The 18,139-nt window shown below is 40.6% G+C and overlaps 2 protein-coding genes across 13 annotated transcripts in view; one reads left to right on the top strand and one right to left on the bottom strand.

The window, feature by feature from the left end:
* The window catches only part of RAP1GDS1 (Rap1 GTPase-GDP dissociation stimulator 1), a 101,091-nt gene extending 91,782 nt beyond the window's left edge, over positions 1-9,309 (top strand). For all 11 annotated transcript variants that reach the window (XM_055797280.1, XM_055797284.1, XM_055797278.1 and 8 more), the window contains 4 exons: positions 332-471; positions 3,500-3,626; positions 4,897-5,025; positions 8,643-9,309. In XM_055797280.1, coding sequence (XP_055653255.1) covers positions 332-471; positions 3,500-3,626; positions 4,897-5,025; positions 8,643-8,770 — 524 coding nt within the window. In that variant the 3' untranslated portion in view covers positions 8,771-9,309. The remainder of the gene's footprint in view (positions 1-331; positions 472-3,499; positions 3,627-4,896; positions 5,026-8,642) is intronic.
* Positions 9,310-12,589: 3,280 nt separating this feature from the next.
* The window catches only part of TSPAN5 (tetraspanin 5), an 88,687-nt gene continuing 83,137 nt past the window's right edge, over positions 12,590-18,139 (bottom strand). For both annotated transcript variants that reach the window (XM_005232531.4, XM_055797287.1), the window contains one exon: positions 12,590-17,778. In XM_005232531.4, the coding sequence (XP_005232588.1) occupies positions 17,713-17,778 (66 nt within the window). In that variant the 3' untranslated portion in view covers positions 12,590-17,712. The remainder of the gene's footprint in view (positions 17,779-18,139) is intronic.

Raw genomic sequence — 18,139 nt, 5'->3', positions numbered from 1 at the left:
GCAGCAGTCCCTCCTGGTTTTAAAATTTTGAGCTAGCTCATCTGGGGCTGTGACATCACCTGTATTTTCCCTACTCTTAATCAATGCACATGCCTCATTAGCTGGCTGGTAAGTTGTTTTTAAAAACTGGATTATGAAGTTTTCCTGTATTTTGTTTTCATTTTGACTGGCTTTACTTGCTTCCATGAAACCTAGACTTCTCCCACTGTCAGTGCAAGCTAGTGAAGTTCTACTAACTCCTTCTAGTTAGTAACTTGCAGCTTATTTTTCTAGCACTTGCTTTAAAAAGTGACTACTTTTTTGTTGTGTTGTTGGCTCCGGCATCATGTAGCAGAAGCAGCTGAACAGCTGGGCAAAAATGTAAAACTGGTGGAACGATTGGTGGAGTGGTGTGAAGCCAAGGATCACGCAGGTGTGATGGGAGAGTCCAACAGACTACTTTCTGCACTTATACGACACAGCAAATCGAAAGTAAGTTAGTGGTGAAAAAGCTTGTAAGAACTAAGAGTTACCTCTGCACTTGGTATTGATAGCCAAGCCCTTCAGTATGTAATCCTTCTAGAGAGCCAGGTTGATTAATTCATGGGTTACATCTCCTCCACCTCTGGGACACGCCAGTCAGACACAAGCAACAGGTTTAAATGCTCATTGGAACTACGTAGTTAAAAAGACAACAAAAGCAAGGCAATGCAATTTCAGAGTGGCAGGGCAGTTGAAGGAACACTGTTAGGATTGACGTGGCTAAGTCATGACTCATTTTTATTTGTATTGTATCCTGTAGAAGTTCAGCATGCCATATTTTCTACATTTTTAATGATGCTATATATGAAAAATCGCTGCACTCAATTGTTACATACTTCAGAGTTTTAAGATTCTAGTGGGTCATTACAAATGATCATTTATTCTGAATTCTAACAGAAGTTTGCTTGTACATGGCAAAAGGTATGACGCTAAGAGAAACTGTGGAGCAGGAATTCTGTCTCTGGGATCACCTCCTCATCAACCTTTACATAGCAGCTCAAGTCCACCTCCTTGCTCAGGAGAGTATTAGGCAGAACACAGCCTTAGAAGGGACAAAAGCATCTCCTCTAGAAACAAGCTATTTCAGGCTCAGACTTCACTGATGTGAACACAGGCTGCATGACTGAGCTTAAATAGCAAGGGTGGTTTGGAGAACTCAGACTTTTAACAGTGACCTCTTCATTCATGCATGGCATTTACGAAGTGAAAAACATATTGCGGACCTGATCTATTGAGCCTCTCCAAAAGCAAATCAACAGGCTTTACAGACATTTAAAGCATTGCTGATTTCTAATACTACTGTCTCTTTCTCATACCCATTCTCCATTTTTATGTTCAGCCGCAAAAACTGATCAGGTTTCATTTTTTCTGAGTTCTTATTTTTTCTACACCCCACACATAGAGTCCCTGAGGTGCATGTTTATGGCATACACTGCCACACCTGTGAGTTTTTATCAATACTTTCTACAGCAAAACAGAATTCAGTTCTTAATACAGAGACACTATTGATGGCATCAAATCAATATTAATACAGAAGTTAACAGTTATCACAGCTGAACTTTCATGTAGTTTATGTACTCATAGAGGAAATATAACTGAAATGGGAAAACAAGGCTGAGAGGGTGGTTTGTTTTTAATGCTTTTACTGCCCTCTAGGCTTGAATATGAGTACAACTGTATGGTTCTTTACAGCAGATCAGATCTGAATTTGGTTTTTAATTTTAAAGTGTTTGGGGTAATGTTTACAAAGGCAACATTAGTTTGGAAAACTTATGTCTCATTCTAAAAAAAATGGAGTAGGTCATTGTGAGGTAAGCCACACTAGCACCAAACCTGACTGCTGTCACCTCTTCTATCTGTTTGGTACTGCCTTTTCGAGGGTGATGTTCACCTACAAAACAAAAAACCTTGATGTCAAAGGTACTGATTGATCCGCAAGGCTTATATAGCCAAAACTTCACACCAATTCAATTAGCAGTTCCCAGATTATTCCATGAAGTCTCAAAACTACTTTGGAGTTCCACCAGAAAATCACAAATAATAAAATACATCATTGCAAGTAAGGAAAACCATAAAAATACTTACATGTTTGTGCACATCATGTCATTCAGGAAAGAAACAGATTTTAAATATGAAATGCTTGAGTCATTAGGCTGTGACTTGTGCCATTAACATCTTCAGTATGATTATCTAACTATTTCAGTTTTCAAGGATTATGATTATATTGTGGCTGTTTCCTTGCATAAAGAATGTCACCACATAGCCTATGCGAGCACTAGAACATAAATCATTCTGAACACATGTATCAGTTAATGAGTTTTGGCTTGTGGCTGGAGTTGGAAAGAGATGTGTGCTTTAAATGGAAATTCAACACTGATTAAAAATTTAAATCAGATTCTTATTTCAAGAACTATTATTTCAAAACTTTGTGCACCCACAGAACAAATAAAAAACAATAAAAAACAAACCACGTTTCCTGGAACAGTTTCCCTTGGGCATGCCAAGTTACCTGGTTTTCAGGTAAACATCTTGCAAGTAGTTTTGGGACATATGATGGTGAAAACATCAGGTGCAAACTCACTTTTGAAACAGTAATTATCAAGTAATCAAAGGCCTGCAGACACCAGAAATCTCTATTCATCCTTTGTCACATATGTAAATTGGATCAAGTTGTAGATGTGAAAACAGAATCCCAGCTGTGTATTTTTAAACTGCTTTAAAGCCATTTAACCCAGTCAGTTTTTTCATTTCCTACATACTGGGCAACAGTTCATTTTAATTGCTGGCTTTAGAACAGAAACCAATACATTGGTATCCCATAACTATCCTTTCCTAACCTGCTTTGTATTTGAAGGAAAATTCTACAATACTTCAAGAGAATGCTGGTCATTTTCCTGCCTGTTTCTAAATTTTTTTTCAAGTACAGCATTTCTGTTACGTAGTAAGGTGTAGTATTGGTGATCTCACCTCTCTGAACGTTTTGAAGAAACTAAAAATTCATGGAGAGAGATGATTTTGTAACTTGATTAAAACTATGTTCTTGTGTCTCCTTATCCCAAATACATGGTTTGTTGGGTGCTTTTGATAAGCTGCTCTGAACATCACAACATAAGGGAAAAATACACATCCTTGAACGCCAGCTGAGTTCAAACATAAGAGAGAGTAGACTCACTGTTAGGCAATTCATGGCACGCCATGAGAACTTGAGTTACACAGTATAACCCGAGTTAGTTGTGCATCTTAACTTAGTCATGGGGTTAACTGGCATGGTTTAACAGGTTGTATCTTATAATTGCAGAGTAATAGCAGACAATTTATAGGCTCACATGCGTGTATGTTCATGTATAAAGTGATTATATGTGCATAGCGCCAACGAGTATCCTTACCCAAAGATGACGTAGCATCCATGACAATTTAATTATTTAATACAGTTTGTATGCAATGCAGAATTTTCTCATTTCTATGTTATTTATTTTAGGATGTTATTAGGACCATTGTACAAAGTGGTGGCATCAAGCATTTAGTAACCATGGCAACCAGTGAACACGTAATAATGCAAAATGAAGCTCTCGTTGCGCTGGCATTAATAGCGGCTTTAGAATTAGGTGAGTATCCCAGTGGTTAACTACCTGTTTTCTTCCCAGTCTGCCAAGAGACGTCATAGAGAGAGCACTGCGCAAGTTCCTTTTGCAGTGCAGGGCAGCCTCCCACCTGCCTTTCAGTAGCACATAAGCACACAGCAGTTCATGCAGACATAGGCAGGCAGTAAGGTTATGCAGAAAACTGGAGTTTGCTGGTAAAGCAGCATCTGCTGCACCATTCTGGTAGGTGATCATATGATCTAGGAAGGCCCTTCAACATAACTTTCAGATTCTGGGTAAAACCCTGAAGGCCAACAGTTAAGAGTCATGCTTTAGAGTGGAGACTGTATGTATGACCTGACCACACTCCTACACTGGAATGGTTAATCCCCTTTTGAGAGGGCTTTCACTTACCTAATTAGTAAGAGCTACAGAATACACACAAGAGGTGGATACTGCCCCTGAAATGTCTTTATTATTAAGTTCCACAGAAACAGGTACAAGAGTTGCCATATGAAGGCAGAGATGATTACATGTCTTGACCTGCCTTTGTAGTACCTCAGCTTACCAAACAAAAAGGTAAATGCCCAACAGAGGTTTTATTTATCCTGTCTGCTTGCTTCTTAACTAAGGAACAAGAAATATTACATATTTTTGCTCATGATTTCAGCTCTTGCCATCTCATCCTACAGGAATGCTGTGTTCAACTTCCAAATCAATGCATCAGGGAATTGTTTTAATTAAAAGGAAAAATGTTCCTATTGACATGAATCATCTAACCCTTCTTTGTCTTGTCTTCAGACATTTAAAGGTTTCAAGCCCCAAATTCAGTACATAATGTTTCTTAGAAAGCTACTGAGGAAGTAACTCACACTCTGATCTTGAAGTTTTTCACAGCCTTTATAATGGGCTCCGAGCTCCCTCTACCACGGAATCGGGAATTCACCATCTGTTCCAAAAGCAAATTCAGGCAATGGAAGTCTTGAAAGCTGAAATATGCTGTGTTAGCCTAAATAGCTAGAAAGGCTGATGGCTCTTCTGTTAGCTCAATGCACATTTAAGATTGGATTTTATCATTATTCTGTCATTGTCCTTTCAAGCAGTTAGGCTAATTTTACATTTCTGTAGCAAGAGCTGCGATTCCTATCATCATACCTTCTAATAAGTGCTTCAGGTTTATGCCAATAAGCTATGTACCATAGCACCACTTTCACTACTGTGAAATAAATAGCTAGCACAGAAGCATCAAAGCAAGCAGCACTTCCAGATTTATAAATTTTCACTTGTGTTTCAGTCACTGCTGAAAAGGATCTTGAAAATGCTCAGCTTGTTCAGATTCTACACAGACTGCTCTCAGACGACAGGAGTGCTCCAGAAATAAAATACAACTCCATGGTGCTGATCTGTGCCCTTATAGGATCTGGTGAGTATTCAGGAGAGGCTGCTTTCCCAGGAGATTTATGTATTTAAACTTAGATCTTTCTTTTAGCCTAAACACAGAGCATATGCAAACACACTCCGAGACTGGTTCTGTGTTCACAACAAACGTACACAGAAGAGTTCAATTTACTATAATGCTTTATTTACAGCATATATATAGTTTCAAGAAAACTCAGTTCTGGATGTTAACTGCAGAAATTAGACTCTTCTTTGGAATGCAGCTAGCTCAAAATTTAATTGACCGGAGAGAAATGAAAGGCATTTAAAACTGTACAGTATCAGGCTGTCTTTGCAAACATGCAGATAACAAGAACTTTCTTTTCACCTGCAAGTTCCCAATAATTGATGTGATGGTTTTTTAGATTGGTCAATTTAGTCAAGTAAGATTTGGTGGAATTTTGCAAGGAGCCTTGTCACTTGTAGTTTTAAGTTCCTGCAAAAATGGTAGGAAGCCAATACAAATACAGGTAATATTTGCAGGGACATGTGCACACAAACAAGTACTTAGCACAGCACATAGGCTATAATCCTGATTTAGGAGGGATCCTCACACCTCACTAGGAGGAGTCCTTCCCTCTGCAGCCCTCACATGCTCAGCCCACCAGGTGCAACTGTTCATGGTTGCTTTGAAAGATGAGCAGGACACGCTCCAACACATGTCAGTGCTGAGTACTGTAAACTCTCCTGAGCTAACCCTCTGCTAGAGGTCAGACTGTTTGAAAGATGGTGTAGCAGGCTATGGTTTGATATTGCAACTTCCCACCTGTGTGTGGGCAACAACAACAAAAAAAAAAAAAACAAAAACCCACAAAACCAAAAACCACCACCACCACAAAACACAAAACCACAACAAAACACAAATGAGCTAGGTGTCATGGGGAAATTTGATTTCCAGCTGAGGTTTCAAGAAGGGGCTATGTTTCTTTCATTCAGTTCTTTAAGAAGTATTTACTCTATGGAAAGAAAACAAATTTCATTCCCTAAAGGTTTCAAAATTTACAAACAACTAAGATGACATAGAACTGGATTAAGTACAGAAAAGTAGAAACTCAGAGCCTGTCTGCACATGACTTGCCAACTGTAAAACATCTGAAGGTTCTCCAGAGATGAGTTTACAACAATTCAATTGTTATTAAAAATTATCATAGCTAAGTGTGCGCTGTGTCTGTACACCAAGCTGCCTTTTTTTTTTTTTTTCTTAGTTTAGCATGCCTACTGTAACTCTGGTGACCTGTAAATCCATGTGCGTGAATGCTGTATTAACTGCCACCTTAAAGGAACAAATATTTTTTAGAGCACTATATACATCTCAGTGTACAAAGATTGCACTTAAAATTTGCTAATGAGCTTCAGCCCCCAGTAGGCATTCACTGTAATGTTAAGAAATAATTCAGTTGTTACTCACAACCTTCTTGCGCCATTTTGTGCTTGGGATTATCCATCCATTTTAGAGCAGAAGCCTTTCTAGAGAGGTTCCCCCTCAGCCTCACTGTGATGTTCTTGTGCTTATTCCCACTGCTTCCAACCAAAATAATCATCCTCAGAAATTCTGCCTGACATTTGGATTAACAGTTACTTAAAGTCAAATACCTGTCTCTCTATTCCACCAAAGTAAGTAGCAGTTTTGTCTTAGGGTGTTTTTTTAGGGTTATCCAACTGGCAGAGTTCCGTCTGCCACCGTACTAGAAGCTTTGCCTAGTCAGGAGCCCCCTCCCAGGCTCACAGGGAACAGAGAGCATGTTCATGCAATACGCAGCTGTAAAGGTAAGGCTCAGCGCTTGGCTGACCCAGTGTTCAGCCCTGCTTCCTGATGAACAGACCCATGTAAAATCAGTGAGTACATGAGAGTAACAACTGAACAACCCTGGTATTAACTTTTTTTTTTTTTTAACCAGTGGGGGGCAGGATCAAAGATCCAAGTCAGCTTTTTACACGTGAAAATACATCTCTCTCCTGGCTCTGTTGCCTCTAACTTATTTTCACCACTGTCTCCACAGAGTGAGACATTATATTTACATGTTTCCATATTTTACTGTAAACAGACCTGTGTAGTCATTTGAAAGTAATTGACCACAGTATAGTTCCATAAAGACTAGAAGTGGTTGCACTGGTTTCATTAATTCTCCAGTGACTGCTTGCTGTTACTATCTTTTGTTACAGGGCATCGCATTGAATTTGATATTGCCAACAGCTGTGTGCTAAGCAGTAAATAGATATATATTTATATGTGATCTTTTCCATCTGGAAGTTGCTCTTGCAACTGAGTGAATAGATGGAAAGAGGGAAAAATGAGGACAATGGAAAATGGAAACATGTAATATAGAGAATCAGCAAAAGCAGAGCATTCATAGCTGGCACAGTCATTTCTGTGTGTGACCATCTCCAGGCTCACAGGAACCTGGATGTTAAGCAGAACTATTCAGCCACTGTAAAGCACAGCAAATTCCTGAAATTCAGTTCTCTTAACACCTGCTTAAACATGATGCAGGAAGGAGAAAGAGAGCAGCAAGTGCTTACACAGCATAAGCACCCCAACAGCTTCACTGGTGGTGCTCGCTATAAAGAAGTTCCCAGGTGCACAGCAGTGTGAGAGTTCCCAGCTCTTACATGGTATGGGTTAAACTGCAAGAAAACTGAAAACGTGTGAACAAGAAAATAGGTAGGAAGGGAAACAAATGTCAGAGTTTTCTATTAGAAAAAAGTAAATGTGCACAGCATACAGCATAGCTCTCTGAAACAGATGGTTGGGATTTCTCTTTGGAAGCTCAGGGATTAGCCCCCCGGCAGCACCTGGGAAGCAAAAATATATAGTATTTGTTGCTGAGTGGGAATTCACTAAGGTGGTCGGAACAGAGCATAAAACAAAACCAGCTGCTTTAGATCTCAGCTGTGAGATGTCTAGAGTACAGGGCTTCAAGAAAACTTTTTTTTTCTTAAATTGTTCAATTTTATAGGTTGTTCCCAACCTGTACTTATTAATACAAAGTACAGCACAATCCAGGATTGCAATCATGAAAGTGTCTGAGTAAAACATAAGCGCTGCATACCTATGCACAGCATTGGGCAACACACCATGTGTTGTATTTGCTTTAACTTCAGAGCTGAACTGTAAATGGACAGCTAACAGTGACCAAGTGGTGACACATCCATTAAAGAACCATCTCACCCACTTCACACCCCCACACAACCAACCAGAGCTGATCCGATGCAGACAGATGACCTAGTGGACCTTTCAAGGCAAGCTCACTTCATCAGGCTAGTTGTAACAAAGCAGAAAAAAAATTTCACTAAAAACACTTCCTAAACCTCTGTTTTGGAAGGCAGTCCAGGTGGGTTTTTCTATACTGCTATGCACCAGCTTCATCATTCATCTCTACCTGAAATCTGTGGAGTCTCTGCATGCCCCAGGCCCTGGAGAGCTTTCTTTCCATCCTCAAAAGAGATTCAAAGTAGTAAACAAAAAGGTTATGTGTACACACACATTTGTGTGCTTATGTGTGTGCAGGGTTCAGTAGGAAAGTTTCTCACATGTGCCAAGCTTTTCTGTTCCTTTGCCTCTCTCATACAAAGCACCATTTCTTTTACTATTTCTTTTTCCAGAACCTCTCCAAAAGGAAGTGCAGAGCATGGCGTTTCTAGAAGTCGTATCAAAACTCCGCAGCCATGAGAACAAAACTGTTGCCCAGCAGGCCTCGCTAACAGAGCAGAGACTTGCCGTAGAAAGCTGAGGAAGGTCTTGTTTCCAACGCATCCCATCACAGATTTCACCTTTGTCCTCCGTCCTGCTGCCGCTCCTGCTATGTTTTCCACTGTATCACTTGTGCATGCGTGTAATGTTCCCACACGAATCGATGAACTGCTGTAGGTACCCGTCCAAAAAGGTTTCTACAAATTCATAGGTGGTGTTAACATGAACCTGTCTCCACCCGTAACTGTTCTACTTGTATTCTTGTTGCTTGGGCCACATAGTAGAATGTGCATGTTGTAGTCCTATGATGATGTAGAAGTGGTACTACACAATGACTCTTTCCTCACGCCCCCTAACTGCATAACAATGTACTACTAAATTAGGGACAATACAAGTTGCAGCAAGTCCAGACTAGTGTGCTGACTATAGGATTAAGTAGTAAATCTAGCTCCATTTTTGGTGCTTTGGAGATTCAGGTTTGAATGCAATGTACTGCTGCTCATTCACTGGTCTTGCCTATTAATGTCAAACTTGCGGTACCTAGAGATAACAAATAAAAAATTCAGTGCTCTCACTTTATCCTGTGGTTTATCCTTTTTTGTAATAACATGCTGAAGCCGCGACTGCACCACCATGCACTGGCAAGGAGCCCTTTTCGTTCCTGGCTCTGGCCCCAATGCAATCACTGCCTTTCAGTTGAGCAAACACAAAAGGAAACTATTCCAACCACTTTCACTGCGTGTGCTCACACAGAGGCACTGTGTGGTTTAACAATAAGGTGTTTTAACAGGAATACACTAATACAGTCCTTATCCCATAAGGCCATGTGGGTATGAGTGCTCTTGGGCTTGCCTGGGATTGGGGTTTTGTTTGCTGGGGTTTTTTTGTAGATTAATTTTTAAAGGCATATCTTGCAGCAAATTTTCAACAGAACCCCACTGAGAAGTGCAGCGTGCAAGAGTTCTTTTTTCTTCTTTCCTAGGTAAAGGAGTCGGGAAGCTGCCAGTTTAAGCATCTTCTCTCACAACTGCTCTTAGTAGGTTTGTAACATGCCAGCAAGCAAACCAGCAGACAACTCTTTGACAAAACCAGGAGCAGTTGGGATAGCAGTTTCCAGCAAGCCAGCACATGTCAGTTTTGACTGTGCGATACACTGTCTAGCTTGATCAAGCCCACAATGCACAAAGATCGTAAGATCTGTAACATTTCAATGTGAATACAGCGCTCCCAGTGCTGAAGTGCCAGCCTTGGAAGTATCAGGCTCCTTTTTTTATCAGCAGAGGCAGCAAACCCAGAGGCCAGGCCTACCACATGGTTGCAAAAACACTGCTTTTGACCCTCTCGAATTCACTTCCCAGCTCCATGAAACCACTGGCTATCCTATAGACACTATGATCAGAAGATGCTGGTTGTGATGGGAAAGGGACTATGTAAACACGCTGGGTATGAAGAGAAACTTGCCTCAAATACTCAGTTTTAGCTTTGAGACTGTACCAAAACTCAGCAGATGCTACAGGAGTATTAACAGCAGAGATTCCATGCCCATTTAATCCAGCACCAGAAACACAGGAAAAAACTCTAATGCTGAACTGTACAACAGCCTCTTATTTTAAAAAAAAATAGCATTCAAAAGACATTTGCTAGTAATAGCGCAATAAAGCCACTGACAGAGTGTAGAGCTGTGAACATCGACCAGAACCCCATGCCACCAGGCTCCAGGAAACACAGAACCTCTGCACTGCTGAACGTGACCAGTATGTTTACAGCCACAGTTCATAGTGGACCCATGTGAGCCCAAGTGTTCTCAGGCATAGAAATAATTTCCATTAATTTACACAGATCCCAAAATACATTTGAGAAGAGTTATCAATGACTTACCTGGTTCTAGAAAGAGACTACTCCTTTTGACAACAGTGTAAACTGCAAATGCTCACACAAGCTGATCGTAACCAACAAAGTTTTGACACCAATGAAATTCCCATTCACCTAGTTGTTAAACTGGACCTGAGGTTAAGCATTAGCCATATCCTTATCACTGAATTTTTAGTAAGGATACCACTGCCACAGCAAGCACAAAGGCCAACACTGATAACCTACTTTCAGATGATTTCCCTGGATGGAGTATCAAGTCGCTTACATCTCTAGATAAAATCTGTGCTAAGCCTATACACAGAAGGAACATCTGCAGCAGGGCAAAGATAGGCGTACGTTGCAGTAGAAGAAAGTAATTGAAGAGACTGTATCCACCCTCACAAATGCTGTGCTGTTCGGAGGCTTGCTACAGCCTGCAGGTCATTTCTATGTAGCTGGTAAATCATTTATCTTCTGAGCCTCTTTTAATAAAAGAAATGGGATCTAAGGACGTTACTATTGTTTGCATTTCACTACTTACTTGAAGTCAACTGAATTGAAATTGCTGACAATGGTTCTGATTAGATTTTTAGTGGATAGATGACATTTAAGCAAAGCTTGACATCTGTTGCTCGGGCTATTTCTCTGATGGTGAGGCAGGACACATCAGGCCTTTTCATTTGTCTGCTGCCACAGTACACCAAACTAAAATGATCACTGCTGCCACACCGCACAGAGCAGGTGGTACCTGCCTGGTGTGTTAGGTTTGGCTGCATCTGTACGAATTTTGCAAGACCTTGCATCACACCAACCACGAAGATTAAAAGCCTACATGTTTTGACATTTCACAGTGTGGAAATACAAGAAGAAGTTTCCTTTGGGTAAGGCACAAACCCCAACAATAAGGGCCTTGGATCCAGAGGACCCATTGCTCAAATGACACCATAAAACCAGAAAAGGTAATTTGTTTCAGAAGTCCTAGAAATGGTAACCAGCCACAACTTCAAGGAACAGTGTGCAAGTCTGTTAAGAGTTAGACAGAATTCAGGTAGCCACTCCTAGTCTCTCCCTCCATCACGAAAATAGCTTATACAAGTGTGTCCCATCTATTGCATGTTATAAAGATTTAGAGCAACGTCCCTGACTTTGCTTCTTTTTGGATGAATTTTGTTCTTCTCTTCCCTGCCCCTGCCCCCGGGCCTCAATATTTGTATTCTTATTTTGCCAAGTCATTTCCATACATTCTAAAAATGTATATTAAGCAAAAGGCATTGGACTTCAATTTGCAGATTAAGACATGCTTCCTAAATCAGTCACGGTGGTGTTTTGTGGAGAAAACTATAGGTTTGAGGTATTGAATTGCACTAGCTTGCTCTCAGTATTTTTTAAATACTAAAATCCTGGGCTTTCTCCTCTGTCTAAGCAAGCACAAGACACCATTACCCATGTTTATCTGCACAATAAAATAAGCCAGCTTTCACTACTTCTGTTTAAGGATGTGTTGCACCTAGAAAAGATAAATTCTCACCTCCCTTTACAAAAGTTTAATTGTTGTGACAAACCCCCTTTGTACTACTCCCTGCAAAGCAACAGCTTCTGAACAGTTCAGGGTCACTAAAATGATGATGAGGAGAGCTCCAACAGTTGTACTAAGCAGCAGCCACAGCAGTCTGAGGAACACCAACAACCTGTCAGAAAGAAGCAGAGCACGTTCGTTAGCCAGAGACTTCAACAACAGTTGACAGTAGGTATGGGATTACCTCCTGGGGATGTGCCCTTCACATATTAGCTTATTCATTTAAGGGCAGCCACTGGCAGTGTGATAATGTGGTTTGCAACTTAATTAGAACACAATATTCTACACTGTATATAAGAGACTTGGGAATTTATTTCCTCTATTAGTTTCTGGGAGGGCAGGCATAGGGTATTCTCCTAGGGAATTTTGCATGAATGTACCTTTGTCCTGTTAATTTTACATACTACATCAAGAGTACACATTCACAACATAATATTTCACACAATTTTATTTATAAAATTGTAATTATCTAACAAATTGCATATAAAATGATTTACTTCAAGTAAATACAGAATACTGCACAACTATTAAAACTATTGTATTGTCCATAAGTGTATTAAAACATTCCTAAAAAATGCCTCTATTAAAAAAACAAAACCCAAGAACACAAGTAGCATGATCAAGACCACTTTCAATAGCTTAAAAAGAACTACCAGGAAGTTGCATTAACTTCCTAAGTAGACTCCAGTTACATCCATTGAGATCAGCATGTGATACAATACCACAGTCTAATGCTAAAGATGACAAGTAATACATTATGCACCTGATCTATGCTTTTCTCCTAGACTGAAGGTAACCAGTCCAAAACCAGAAAGCTAAAGCTCAAGTCAAACTCTATTGGGCATGCAGTTCTGTTATAGCAATACTTTCCATCAGTAAGTGTAGTTGGCTTTTACAATCAATTTTACATCTGATAAAAAAAAAAGGAACACCAGAGAATACATTCGTATAAAAAAGGAATGATACACAAAGGGTAAATATTGACATCTTGCTGTACACCTCAGGATGAACCAGAGAGATTCAGTTGGAACTGATCTGGAATATACATGTCCGAGACAGGTCTGAGTCAAAAAACCCAAATCCCAATCTCCCTAGAGCTCAAGGTAGTATCAGGTCCATCTCTACTATGTACACAGCATGAACATGAACACACATATGGATGGAGCTTTTTATTAGCACATATATTGCCAAAACACAAAAGACAGCTAGCAGCGCTGCCTGGTGCACACTAGTAGTCACCACACTTATTTCTATGCTGCATGTTAAGTGAGACAGATCTTTTTTTTGTGGGGTGTGTCATGTCCCCCCCACCATGTGGTACATTTTGGTAGCAAATAGATCCAACAGGGCAGGTTTAGTCTGTTTGCTTTAGACAGTTTCATGACCAGTTGCAGATATCTGAAAAAAAATCCAAAGAGAAAACAAAAATGGGAGGGAGGAACTGGAACCTTCAGCGGTGCCTGACACCTATTGAGAACTAATCTCCCTGCCAGGGATTTGCAGAACTGCCATTCCAATGCATCCAAAAGTCACACACAGCAAGGCAAACAGAATGAAAAATTCACGAGAGTTTCTCTTGTAACCAACGTTGTTAATCAGAATCAATTTTACCAAGGGCATCTCTAAAGTAGTAAAAACAGATTAACGTCCAGGACTGTTCTCATAGCACCATATTTAGTCCCGCCACAAGTGACGGCAACCTCTCGTAACTGCCAGGGGTGCTGACACCGACCCTCCGTCTGACTGGCTGGCACTGTTCTAAAGCCCAGTGGCAAGGGGGGAAGGCAAGGGATGCCCTACTCCTGGCCAGGGCCCGAATGGCCACTCAGGCCTCCCCCCGGGCCGCGGCTGGCCAGCACCACTCCCACTGGGGTGCCTTGCAGGGCGGTAACAGACACTTCCAAGGTGAACAGCAGTCATGTGCAAGAATCATTTAATCTGCATGCTGCTATTTACATTGCAAACACTATTTACACACTAGAGCTACAATTAGCGTCTCAAAGGCGAGAGAAGGCGGCTTTCAGGACAGACACGGTACACACTTGAGCAAGCATCTCCACAGCTCCAGACTCTAAGGGGCACAATCAAAATTACGGATTTTGAAGCAAAGAGATCCTACTGCTGCTGAAGTAATCACACAGAGACAAAGCAAACGTTTGTCTATTAGGCTATTAAAAAAAAAAAAAAAAAAGGAAGGATATCAGACAGCAGAAAGGCCTGTGAATATAGAGAGTGTTTAGAAAGCAGAGGAGCAAGGACTGCGCTGGCCTTTGGCAAGGGCTCAGTGGGGAATCTGGAAACTGCTCTAAACCCCAGGCGACTGCTGAAGTTACCAAAGTTATCGTTAGCAATGCCACCATCCCATAAGGGCCATAAGCCTGACAACAAATTTCTGAACACCTACTGCACATTAAAGATAATTATGAGCGACCTCTGAACTCACACCTAGGCTAGCTAGAAACTGCCAAGAAGTCAGACCACCTACCACATCTTATTGCTTTAGAAAATGAGCCCATGTAGCCGGCGGTTGTGCTTTAGTTGCGGCTCACCTGAAGTTTTCACAAAGTTTTCTGGAAGAAAGCTTGCTTGCCTTTGGCAGGCTCGGACAATAATAGATTGATTTCCAAGGCCTCCCACAAGCTTTCCAAACTGGATACCTAAGCTGCTGAGTAGCTGCTGATGGGGTATTTCTAGGACACCTTACCCAATCTGTAGACAAAATATATGGGATTTAAATGTGCAATATAGACAACTATCCTAAACATTCAGTATGCATCCATCAAACAACTGCAAAAATGAGCAAAATAAGAGCATCTCTTGGGAGCAGGGAAGCAGGGAGCATCCGCATCTGCAATAATAAAGACAAGCTCTAGAAAAATAAGTTATTTAGTGGTTTTTGTAAGAACAGTCAGTCATTCTGGGACTCAGCAGAAGTGTTGCACATTTGCGTGTACATGTGCTAGTGAGAACAAGAATTGCTCACCTCAGAGCATTTACCTTCCTATCACTCTGACACTGTCAACACCACATCCAGCAGACTGGAACTCAGACCACAGCATGACAAGACAGAAGGCAAATACAGTACAACTGGAGAAATTGAAGTAGAAGAATGAAGTTGTCTTCAGAAGCCCACAGCAGCAACAGCAGTATTCAAGATCAGTGGCAACATGGAATGCTTCTGTAATGTAGCCTTTTCTTTCTTTTTCTCCAAACCAAAGCACTGGGTCACAATCAAGGCCCTGGGGTGAAGTGTTTACTTGCTCAACCATGGTTTCCTGATTTCTCCCCACACCATTTTGTCTCAGTGCAGCAACACTGGTCCTGATGATCTGTCTGTCCTGTTGCTATCAGGCAAAACAGTGTGTCCTTTTGGGGGGAAACAAACACCAGTAGCTCCTCAAGTTAAGGAGTGGCTAAGAAAAACATAACACTGTGGTGAGGTGGAACCAACTTTATTAAGGACAGTGAATTATAATTGCTTTCAAAGGCTTTAAAAAAAATAAATTACTCTGAGTTGTGGCTGGCCTTTAACAGCAGATACCAAAGGATATGGAGGCTGCCTGATTCAGAGCCAGTCAGTGGGAGTTAACCAGAAGACCATGAGGCAATGCTCAAAGACAGGAGGACAACAGGACTGAGGCAACTGCAGAGCACCAGTGTGTGCCTACCGCCAGCCTTCAGATGAGGGGAAAAAAAACCCCATAGCCAACTAAAGCACAGAAAGGCAAAATGTGCAAGGGTACATATACTCCACGTGTTTAAGAGTCATAGGACTAAAAGGACCTTAGTAAGTCATCAGACCAGCCTTCTACCAATCCCCTGGAGCAAGGAAGCTTTGAAAGCAATGCATTCATCTCTCCTACTCCACATACTTCATTTTAGGAAATTCATCTCAGAAAGATGCTATGCTGCTACAAAGAGGTGCTACACACCCTTTGCCACTGTCTGACCAAAGCAGGAGCCAAGACCTCACAGCTTTCAGGACTGGTACTGCAGATACTGAGAAGGGTCATAGAACAAGCTAAATTTACACAAAGTGCAATAAAATTACCCAAGCCACGGTCAGGTTTGTAAGTTCACTATTATTAGTGAAGAAGAATGAATCAAAAACTCTAAGTTGGATGGAGTCTGATCTAATTCTTCTTCCACTATTTGTGCTTTGTTCCAAATTCTACTCTTTTGTACAATTCAAAAGAGTCTGTCTTGGCTGATTCTAATAAGCGCTTCTATTTTAAAACTTGTATTCCATTGCTTCAAGAAAGCTTTTTGTTGCATTTAGAGCAACAAAGAGAGACATATCTCCATAGCAAGGATTTGTTCACTGGAAGTAAGCATTTAATCTGGCAAAAGCTGTTCTCTCCAACTTCCAAGGGAATGGGATATGATCTTTCCATAATCACATGCATTTACCAATAAATAAGTTTGGATTAGACTGTATTAAAACATATGCACAGATTTGAAGCACTGGAGTGTCACAGATTCTTAACTCCACAGTTCATGCAAGTAAAAAGAAGAAAAAAAAAAAAAAGACCGACCAAAGCCTCAGCTAGGAACAGACCAAGGAATTATCTTAAAAGAAGTTTTGCACAAGAATATCAAAGCACTAATATTAGTGAGATCCCTAAATACATTAGGTTACACCAAATTCCAGAGAAAAACGATTTAGCCGTATCACATATATATGTTTTGATTTTTAAGTTAATATATATTTCATTCTTTGAATAATATTATTCACTTGGACCCAACATCCACACTGCTTTCATACATTTATACAGTTATATCCCATCCTTGCCTTAAGAGACTGATGTTCTAAGGTATGGCAGCAACCAAACGCTCAATAACCCTTGTTTGTCAAATACAAAACTCCTTTCCCTTCATACAAGGGTGGAGAATGAAGAAAGATGTTGATAAAATTAGGCAGTTTTCCCTGTTGAGCTTGCTGATTCCAACCTCAAAGTACCACAGGGAGACAGTTGGAAGCTTGCGTAAAAAATATTTTCCCTTGTTTTAAAAACAATTTCTTTTACTGTACAATAGATGCATAGAAAGTTGCTTCCTGCTTGATGGGTTTAGGTCTGTAGCTATGTTTAGCTGTGAAAACAAGAAGATTGTTCCTTTAGGGAGTGGTGAGGAGAGAGACCATCTCAGGAATATTTGGCAGCTATCACAGAGCTCATGACACGAAGAATAAACAGCATATCCACAGACTACAATGATGCAACTCTGTCCCACTGAATACACCAATTTAAAAAAAGTGTCCACTTGTAACTCAGGATCAAGAATACAGTAGAGATTCACAGCTCAACAGCTTTCAAACTTGTGGTTTTAAAGAAAAAAAATGTCAGTGAGCAGCAGATTTTAAATAGCCCACTCTTCTCTCCCCCACCCCAAAGAAACACCAGTTCACTGCAATGTCAGGAACTTAGACTTGAGACTACTTGGGAGAGAAGGCTTCCCTGTCACCCATGTCCATACAGCTTGGTGTCGGAGTGACACACTGGAGGTTTCAGAGGGTTTCGGTTGTCCAGTGTCTTGCTGTGGTTACTTCAGCAGTTTTACCAGCTGGCTCTGACAGCCTCAATGTCACTAACCAAATTCTGGGCTAAGCATATCCCAAATATCTGGAAGAGACAACAGTTTATTCATTTGGAGCATCAGACAACTCTTTCCACACAGGCAAACTCCTTAGGTTATATAGAACTTTGATATGAAAACAAGCATCAGAAAGTTAGAAATCAAATTAACAGTAAGTGTTGGAAGAAGGAAGAATATCGAAAATCTTATGTAACCCCAGTATTTTTATAGTGCACTGGATTCTGGGAAATCGAGCAGTTCTAGACTTTCTTCACAAAAGCAACTGTAAAAGCTTTTTGCTGTCCATTTAAGTGCCATCAGAAACAGTAGGTCTGTACAGGCTTAAAAATCTCTACCTAATCTGTTTAACAGAGTGTTAATTCTGACCTTCAGATAGTTGAAAAGAAA

The sequence above is a fragment of the Falco peregrinus genome, chromosome 2 (genome assembly GCF_023634155.1).
Source record: "Falco peregrinus isolate bFalPer1 chromosome 2, bFalPer1.pri, whole genome shotgun sequence".
Lineage (NCBI taxonomy): Eukaryota > Metazoa > Chordata > Aves > Falconiformes > Falconidae > Falco > Falco peregrinus.
Note: the sequence above shows the minus strand (reverse complement) of the source record. Positions and strands in the feature narration are given on the sequence as shown.